This window comes from Sinocyclocheilus rhinocerous, unplaced genomic scaffold (assembly GCF_001515625.1).
Source record: "Sinocyclocheilus rhinocerous isolate Xijiao unplaced genomic scaffold, SAMN03320098_v1.1 scaffold1539, whole genome shotgun sequence".
NCBI classification, from domain to species: Eukaryota; Metazoa; Chordata; class Actinopteri; order Cypriniformes; family Cyprinidae; genus Sinocyclocheilus; species Sinocyclocheilus rhinocerous.
The window spans coordinates 1-9,741 of NW_015662173.1; the positions used below are offsets into that span (position 1 = coordinate 1).

The 9,741-nt window shown below is 37.6% G+C and overlaps 2 protein-coding genes across 3 annotated transcripts in view; one reads left to right on the plus strand and one right to left on the minus strand.

Annotated features, from left to right (window-relative positions):
• The first annotated feature begins 381 nt into the window (after positions 1-381).
• On the plus strand, positions 382-1,402 carry LOC107727895 (RNA-binding protein PNO1). Its single transcript, XM_016537933.1, has 4 exons — positions 382-497; positions 574-691; positions 1,056-1,126; positions 1,218-1,402. Exons 1-4 carry the CDS (start codon positions 419-421, stop codon positions 1,283-1,285), a joined length of 336 nt encoding a protein of 111 aa, XP_016393419.1. The 5' UTR covers positions 382-418; the 3' UTR covers positions 1,286-1,402.
• A 1,026-nt stretch (positions 1,403-2,428) lies between these two features.
• The window catches only part of LOC107727894 (calcineurin subunit B type 1), a 17,565-nt gene continuing 10,252 nt past the window's right edge, over positions 2,429-9,741 (minus strand). Inside the window, exons 1-5 of one of the 2 annotated variants that reach the window (XM_016537931.1) lie at positions 5,745-5,817; positions 5,375-5,551; positions 3,731-3,790; positions 3,463-3,647; positions 2,429-2,717 (exon numbers count right to left, since the gene is read on the minus strand). In XM_016537931.1, coding sequence (XP_016393417.1) covers positions 2,670-2,717; positions 3,463-3,647; positions 3,731-3,790; positions 5,375-5,551; positions 5,745-5,811 — 537 coding nt within the window. In that variant the 5' untranslated portion in view covers positions 5,812-5,817 and the 3' untranslated portion in view covers positions 2,429-2,669. Of the gene's footprint in view, positions 2,718-3,462; positions 3,648-3,730; positions 3,791-5,374; positions 5,552-5,744; positions 5,818-9,741 lie in introns of those variants that run through there. The other variant, XM_016537932.1, reaches the window with a different exon arrangement.

Consider the following 9,741-nt stretch of genomic DNA (forward strand, 5'->3'; position numbering starts at 1 on the left):
AAATATCGGCATATCGGCAAAAATCCAATATCGTGCATCCCTATTTCTGATTATTATCAATGTTGAAAACTGCCCAATATTCTTGTGGAAACGGTGATGCATTTTATTTTTCAGGATTCTTTGATGGACAGAATGTTCAAAAGAACAGCATTTATTTGAAGTAGAATAATGTCTATAATGTCACTTTTGATCATTTAAATGAGTCTTTGATGAATAAAAGTACCCCCAATAATCCCAAACCTTTACAAATTAGTGTGCATAAATGTAAAGATACATTGACTGTCATCAGAAAACTGAAAAAATAATTATATATATATATATGTATTTTATTTTGTTATATTACCCAGCCCTTTCTTTCAGTAGTTTACTATTATTCTTATATGGTCTCATTATTCAGAGATGGTGCAGTAATGTCATAATGTGTGTCACTGCACAGGATGCTCTGGCTCTGATCAGATTAGACGAGCTGTTTCTGGAAACGTTTGAAGTCACAGACGGTGAGTCTTTAACCTCAGCCACTTCACAAGAGTGAGTTTTGTCCAGGCGCTGATGTTTCTGTGCGTGTGTTTGCAGTTAAACCTCTGAAAGGAGATCACTTATCCAGAGCCATCGGCAGGATAGCAGGGAAAGGAGGAAAAACCAAGTTCACCATTGAGAACGTGACCAAAACCAGGATTGTGCTCGCAGACACGTGAGTGCACTCGACATACAGGACCGCTCGCGTGGAAAACCTTCCAATCTTTCATTGATGAATTCCCACTAGAAATGTAAAATGTCTCCGTGTTTAATTGGGGCTGGTGATATGATGAATATTCACAATGTATTTGTTTATTTAAAGGTTTGAAATATATTGCAATATTTTAATGCACTTTTTATTTAGCCAAAAATGTACAGGTGTCATTACATTTCAAATTTTTTTTTAATATTAAAAATAAGTGCAACAGAAACGCAGAGCTACCAAGCCATAAGTTAAGTTTTTTGATATATAGTGACCACGACTTTATGTGACTGAATGCACAGTTGATTTTCATTTATATTTGTTTTTCTCTATACAGGAAGGTTCATATTTTGGGATCTTTCCAGAACATCAAAATGGCACGAACAGCGATATGCAACCTGATTCTCGGTTAGTGAAAATTACATTTCTAATGTATGCATCTGAATGAAGAACTAGCCAAAATAAGAGGAAATATTTCTGCTTCATGTAACTTTCACAGGAAGTCCTCCATCAAAGGTGTATGGCAACATCCGGGCGGTGGCGAGCCGCGCAGCCGAGAGGTTTTAACACACAGCTCACGGACTGATGCGGAAATAACCGTTTACATTATTAGTGCCGTATTAGCGTGACGATACAGTGACTGAGCAGTGGAGCTTCACATAATAAACACTTCATGAATTGAAATCAGACGCGTGTGGATCCAATAAGTCAAGTTTGACATGTTTATTGTATCAAGCAGTCCATATATCCCATAATAGTTGATTTGATGCAGCATGCAGAATAGACATCCCATAACTGACGAGCTTCATGTGTCTTCGTATGAGACACGCTTTCATTCACCAAAAGCTGCAGCCAAACCCATTTTCTTGAAGCGCGAGTAACTTGTTAAATCTGCATTTACGAAAACAAATGGACAAATGATGCGAGCCGAATCTGAAAACAATATACGTCTGTTTGAATCTGATTTGGCAACTTATGCAATGCATGTCATGGTTCTTTTGATATGGGATATAGAGTTCACAGTAAACCATTGGAATAGTTGAACGTAATCATGCAAGGAGGAACTAGTCAAAGCAAGCCCAGCAGAAGCCTCAGAGCTGGCATTATTACTGACGTATAATATCCATATGCAGAGATCAGAGATGAATTTGGTTACGCTGCAGCTCCTGTCATGCATGCAAACATTCAGAGTTTTTGATTTGAAGCTCTAGTCTTGTTGGAACGATTATGCTCTCCATTTTACAAGCGTTTAGATGCTTTGCGTATTGATGTCATGCATGCATTCAGACGTTGATTGTAAGCGTGACACTAGCGTCCAAATAGATGTTGTGATCGCCGTGTGCCGCTCCATCTGCGATGGTCATTTAGACGGAGATATTGGTGTTAGTGAAGCAAACCAAATCATTTGTGTCTTGGTAATTATCTACTGGACTGTATAACAATATAAACATTATATCACGGTTGATACAAAACACTTATTAAACATGGTTAAATGCTAGAATGATATAAATAGTGTAATATCACAAAGTGTAACAGAAGGAAGCCAACGTTGCTTCTTTACGTCATGCGGTCGAACAAGCTTCTGCACAGGATGGTGGCGAGCGCTTTGTTCTGCAAGTTCTGCTTGGCACGTCATACCTACGTATACTATTATATCATATCTTAAAAAAGACGAAACCAAATAAATATTTAAAAAAAAAGACCTAAATAAATATGGACAAGCCAATACTCTTTCCTCTTGAACCGAGATGCTCTTTCAGTGTCCATAAGCCCATAAAGTGCTACACCAGGTTATCGAGCAGACTGGAGTCAGTTCGGTAACACTTACACGCTGGCTTGACAAAAAGTGGCTTAAATACTTCCATTGATACACACAGAGAGCATTTGCTGGATATCTTGAGCAGGTCGTCAGAGATGGAGAGGAAAGCGGATCTGCTGGAGATGGACTCGCTCACACATCCACCACCATCTTCTTGTGTATATCCAGGCCTCCGACGACCTGACGACGGAAACAAGAAACCGAAACGGAAAACAGCTTTTATCAGGCTGCTCGTGTGACCAGAGTCTTCATCTGATGTGAACTGACATGAGTTTAAACATTAAAATATGCACCGCACCTATAATTTAATTTCCAGTCAAAATAATAATAGACTGAATTTCCCTAAATATTTAAATATAATAAATATTTATGTTTTTGAAAGAAGTCTCTTCTGCTCACCAAGGCAGTAAAACAGTAATATTGTGAAATATAATTACAATTTAAAATAACTGTTTTATGTGAATATACTGCAAAATGTAATTTATTCCTGAGATCAAAGCTGTATTTTCAGCATCATTACTCCAGTCTTCAGAGTCACATGATCTTCAGAAATCAGTATAATGTTCTGATTTGATACATTTATTATCATTATCAAAGTTGAAAACAGCTGTGCTGCCTAATATGTTTGTGGACACTGATACATTTTATCTTTCAGGATTCTTTGAGAAATAGAAAGTTCAAAAGAACAGCATTTATTTGAAATGGAAATCTTTTGTAACATTATGAATGCCTTTACTTGCACTTTGATCATTTAAATGTGTCTAATGTAATCCCAAACTTTTACAAACTAGTGTGCAAATATATCTCTCATGACGCGATGAGATGGTGCATCTATAATTTAATGTCCTCTAAAAATAATAAAGTTATAAAAAAAAAAGCTGTTCAACATAGATAAATATCTGGTGTTTAGTTTAAAGGGTCTTACAGCACAGAACTCCTCGAAGGATATTCTCCCATCGCCGTCCTTGTCTGCGTTGATGATGGTCTTGTCCACTATCTGCTGCAGCTGAGTGTCCTTCAGATTGTTGCCCACCATCATCTTCAGCACCTGGAACAGCTCTCCGTTGGAAATGTAGCCGTCCTTGTCCATGTCATAGATCCTAAAAGCGACTGGATCCAGGAAAACGGCGAACGATGACTAAGAGTCGAATGCTGTGTGATGTGAGAGCAGAGGTGAAGTGTGTTGTACTCACAGCGCAGTTTCTGCTCCTTATCGCCCTTCACACTGAACTGAGAGACGCCCTCTATGAACTCTACACACACAAAACAACCCATCATTAACCCAGTAACTCAACAAACACACGTGCATTTTCCTTACAGTTTAGCAATGCCAAGTCACCTTTATTTATATAGCGCTTTGACACAATACAGAGTGTTAAACAGGAAAATAGTGTGTCGATAATGCAAAAGGATAATAGTAAACACAAAATTTTCAGTTAAAGGCAGTTCATCATTGATTTAGTATCTGTGCAATCAAGTCGACAATATTGCTGGAAATTAATGTTGTTGTCTTTATTTTATTTTTTTTTCAGTTTTAGTTCTAGTTAAAAGTTAACCTAAATTAAAATGAAAAAATGACAACTAGCTGAAATATGATGTTCATTAACACTACTTAAAGCCCTTATGTATAATGCAGGGTTATTAAAGGCTATAATGCATTATAATTGTTCATAATGTGTGTTGTAATACATTATATCTTGTCATAAATAATTATAACCAAATTTAAAATGCATAGTGTAATAATGAATTGGTAAGTGTTATCATGTATTAACTGCGGTTACAATTATTCATGAGATTGTGCAATGCATTACAAGGTGCATAATTAAAGGTTCACTAAGCAATATTTGAAAAACGTGTGTCTAGCAATGATAGAGAGAAGAGAGCGCTCAGATTGAGTGCACAGAACGGATATTAGCAGATCGAATATAGATAGAGAGAGATAGCAGATTAAAAAAAAAGAGGAAAATATGGGAGGAACAAGCTGAAGGGTGAAGACACCCGCAATATTTCAGTCTTTAAGCTTCTCAATTGCAAACGGTCGGACGGTTTCAGAATTAGCATGAGAATGTGAATGTTCTCGGTAAAACAACACAAAAGGCTTCTTTTCAGTATGTGATGCAACAGGTCTGAGCTACTTTAAGCTCATTTGTTGAAGTATTTCACAGCTGCAAGTTTGAGTTTGAGTTCATGCACACATGATGTGTGTTTGCATGCAGCGCGCTCAGAGAAAACATTCAGTAAACACAAATTCTTCAATTCAATATGCAATGCATTCAAATCATTACATGGCATCACACATGAATTTCACTAAACTCATCAACACGTGTAGGCCCCATTTCACCTAACAATCAAAAATGATGTATTACAAGAATAAAAACAGCCTATTTTAAGAAACATTCAAATTTAGCATCATAGCATGACATTTCATGACATTATAAAATAAATATAATAGCCCCCAGATTCCCAATTATTCTTACTTTAATAAAAATTAAAAAAAACGAATTCCCTTTACAAAAATGTAAAATACATAATAGCTTAATTTAATATGTCATGGTATTATTTGTTGTACTGCCTTTATACTGGTTTAGATTAAATAGAAATTTAAGTCATTTTACTGTACTAATGAAAACCACCTTTAAGAATGCAGTCTATTAGAAATAGATCAAAGGTGCTTACTCATCATAAAAATTGTTACAATGCAAATAAAAAAATAAAATAAAATCATGGTCCTAAAACAGGGTGATTCTGCGGTGAAATGTGACTCGCTCTTGTTATCATGAGATACATTTAACGAAAGATTTCCGCTTTCAAATAAACAATGCGTGTGGTTTCCTCACCTTTGAAGTCCACCTCTCCGTTGCCGTCCGTGTCGAATATCTCGATGACTCTCTGCACCAGTGGATTCTGCTGTAACTCGGGCAAGGACATGAACTCCTCCACGCTGAGGGATCCGGAGTTATCTAGGTCGAGTTTCTTAAACCTCTTTCCCAGCCTTTTAATCTCATCAGCATCGACTGGCGTGGACCGAGAGAAAACGCCAGACACACACAATAAACACAGAAAAGGACAACATTAGCACACGTGACCAGTGCTCAGCCATCTGTCTGAGCACAGATCCACCCAATCCAGCCTCTATCTGAGCGTCAGCCAAACAACACAACAAATAGCATCAAACGCTGGCAAATGAATGAAGCGTGACACACTCACATCCCGTGACGGGATCCTTGGCTGCCGCTGGCCTCGCGCAGGTCACCACACACAGAGGTTTACCCATCGCACCGTACCGAATCCCTACGGATTCATATGCGGATCCCTAATAGCACTGCTGAGCCTTGAATATCAAAATATCACTCTTTACACCACTGCAAACTCTAAAACATGACTCACGTCAACATATCTGTATTTTCATACACTGCCAGTAATAATTTAGATTTTTATTGCTTTTAAAATAAGTCACCAAGACTGCATTTTAGGTACTGCATTTTTTTGGACCTAAAAAAATGCGTCCGGCCGGGATTTCTTAATCGCCCAAAATGTCCGGGATTCGGCTGTTTTCTTAATCCCGCTCCCGCTGAATCTCTGACCATTGCCGTGTGCTCCCGCAACATGTTTCGCTCCCGCGATTTTCATGTCCCCTCCTTTAAACATTCTAATATTGTGTATAATTTTGGCACATCAGGGAGCCGTTCTCAGTATGCGGAGTATTTAAATCTCTTTTGAATGAGCGTTTGCGCAGTTTACTTTCACTTTCGATTTTGCGATCACACGCACTCTGTGTAAAAGGAGCACATCTTACAAGATCAGATATTTGTCAGTGAGCTCAGGATCTGTTGAGCAGCAAATACTCCAGCATGGTTTTGTCAGTCATCTCTCCTAATTCTCGACCTGTGATCAGTCAAAGCTGACTCAGGTAGCTCTTGTTGGGGCTACTTTTAAACTGTTGCCATTTTACAACTTTACAGATCTTCTTTATGCACCAAGAGCTTGTAACACTCCAAAGAGAAAGGAAAAAATGAAATCGCATCATATGACCCCTTTAATATAATTTAGGGTGTTTTAAACAAGAGAATATTTTTTAAAGTTACATGCGGTGGCCGTGCTGGAGCATTTCCTGAGCATCAACCGCATCAACCCATTGAGTGAACACAGACAACAGAGAGAGAATTAAATTCAGCGCTTTTATTTCCAACATGTGCTCATTCATGGCTGTATATTATTTAATTCAGGCAAAGTTACGTCTTTATTGGGACAGGACTTAACGGATTATCTTACTTGACTCAGTGAGTTTGTCTCTATTTCTTAGAGACAAGCTGCATAAACTAGCTACATTTCAGGCATTTATGTAACACATCTAATATGTGCATTAATGGCTGTTATGAAGTTTACTAATTACAGCAAAGCAAGTACGTATGCTTTACCTATGCACGCTGTTGTTGTTGTCTCGTCTCCCCTCAGACGCCGTGCTGCAATGGCGATTCTGAGCACAATTCTCAAAACACCCACAAGATGGCGGCGTTTATCGGTGAATCCGATATTACAAAACCGATAACCGATTATGGTAAAATGCTTAAATATCGGTCAATTGATATATATCGGTCGATCTCTACTTTTATTTTTATTTTTTGTACTTGCTGATACCGAGTACCAATACCTGTGTGTTCATTGCATTTGTAATTTTTTTTAAAATACTGGGTACCTAAACCAACTGCAATGGCGATTCTGCGCACAATTCTCAAAACACCCACAAGATGGCGGCGTTTATCGGTGAATCCGATATTACAAAACCGATAACCGATTATGGTAAAATGCTTAAATATCGGTCAATTGATATATATCGGTCGATCTCTACTTTTATTTTTATTTTTTGTACTTGCTGATACCGAGTACCAATACCTGTGTGTTCATTGCATTTGTAATTTTTAAAAAATACTGGGTACCTAAACCAAAATAATATGAATGATGTTCGCTGGCTTAGTTCATTTTTTGAGCAAGACGTCTTTCGAAACCATACAAAAAACCTTGCTGTCCCCAAACTTCTGAGTGATAGTGTAGATGCCAGGTACATCCAAGATATTATGTGCCTTTTTAATTTGATTGCTGTTATTTCAGCGCTGATCACTTCTGATGATCAGATTCAGCTGTGAGATGATCTCACCTGTTTAAATGAGTTATTCTAGTTTAACTGACTTGTGTTGCCAGGCAACTACAGGTGTGTGGATCATGAAGACCATGATAATAACACTAATACATGCACATCCATTAACTCTGCGTTCAGATCAGTGGCGATGATGAATCACCAGCATTAGCTCAATTGTAATTAACGCAATTACAACCACTGAAGTGACTGTTAGGACTCTGTTAAAAGTGTGACAATCGCAGGAGGTCAAACTATCGATCCATTAGTACAGTGACCTTCACTGAGTGAATGATGTGAGAGAGCACATTATATGTACTGAATGCAAAACTGATGATGAGTAAAACAAAAAAAAGACATTGACATTAAATATTAAATATTACAAACTAACACAACTGTCTTCATCAGGGAATACAAGACTATGGAAGCTTGTTTCCGCCACTGAATAAAAAAAAAAAAGGTAATTTGGAAATGTTATCTCACAATTCTGACATTTTTTCTTGGAATTGCAAATTTACATCTCACAATTCTGACTTTTTTATTTCTCAGAATTGCAAGATATAAACTGATAATTGTAAGAAAACTGTAAGTCTTTTTTCCTCAGAACTGAACTTTATAACTTACAATTGAGCAAATTTAGAATTGCAACTGTGAGGACTCTGTTAAAAGTGTGACAATCGCAGGAGGTCAAACTATCGATCCATTAGTACAGTGACCTTCACTGAGCGAATGATGTGAGAGAGCACATTATATGTACTGAATGCAAAACTGATGATGAGTAAAACAAAAAAAAGACATTGACATTAAATATTAAATATTACAAACTAACACAACTGTCTTCATCAGGGAATACAAGACTATGGAAGCTTGTTTCCGCCACTGAATAAAAAAAATAAAAAATAAAATAAAAAGTAATTGCAACTTTTTATCTCACAATTCTCTTTTTTCGCAATTCTGATCTTTTTTTTTTAGAACTGCGAGTTATAAAGTCAGAATTGCGTGATATAAACCTGCAATTGCGGGAATTGCGATTCTGATTTGTTCTCGCAATTGCGAGTTTGTATCTCGAAGTTCTGAAGTTCTTTCTCACAATTCTGACTACTTTTCTCAGAATTGCAGTAGGATATAAACGTACAATTGCGAGTTATAATAAAGCAATAAGCCCCGTGAAGCCGTGGTTTACAGTGAATTTATAACAGCTAAGCGGCATTGTTAGGTACGAGGCGAATCGTATATTCCATATACGTAGTAAGGTTTCACAGAATAAAACAGCAAATAAAGTGTAATGATATTAATAAAAACAGTATTCTTCCACCAAACAATGTAGTTCCTCAGAATCAGTTGTGGTTCCAACAAAGTGGTTGCCGAGCAACACACAGAAGTAAACAAAGGTGTATGTTTGTAGAGTAATTTACAACAGCTTCGAACGCGGCTCAACCAATCAGAATCAAGCACCGGAACTACCCGCTTTATAATAAAGTTTTATAAATGTTCTAAAATCTTAAAATATCTAAAACAACCTGTAAATCTGGCCTCACGTCATTAAAAATAGTTTATTTTAAGTGGGTGCCCTGCAGCACGATTGATTCCTCAAATCATCTTTGAAGGAAGATATTTATAAAAACAAGTGCAGCAGTGATCTGAATGCCTGAGTTTGTTCAGAGGAGGTTCACGTTCAGGGTCCACCAGAGCCGCAAACCACCGTCAAACACCAACAAACATTTAACTCTGACTACAGAGTAAATACATGGTAAGAATGCAGTGAATCAGATTTACAAGCACACATCTGGATCAGAGTCAGTGCAGAAGGGCTTCATGTTCAATCTTACAACAATATGAAGAGGCAGAATAACAGAAAGCTGTGCATTAGAGGAGAAAAAGACAGACGGTTCTGACCGTGCTGAATGTCCTTCATGTCGAGATGTAAACTGGACATCAGGATCCCCACGGCCTGAGAACGCTTGGTGTTCAGCAGCTTCACCACCTACAACACACACACATACGCACAGACAGACACACACACACACACACACACACACACACGCGCACAGACAGACACACACACACACA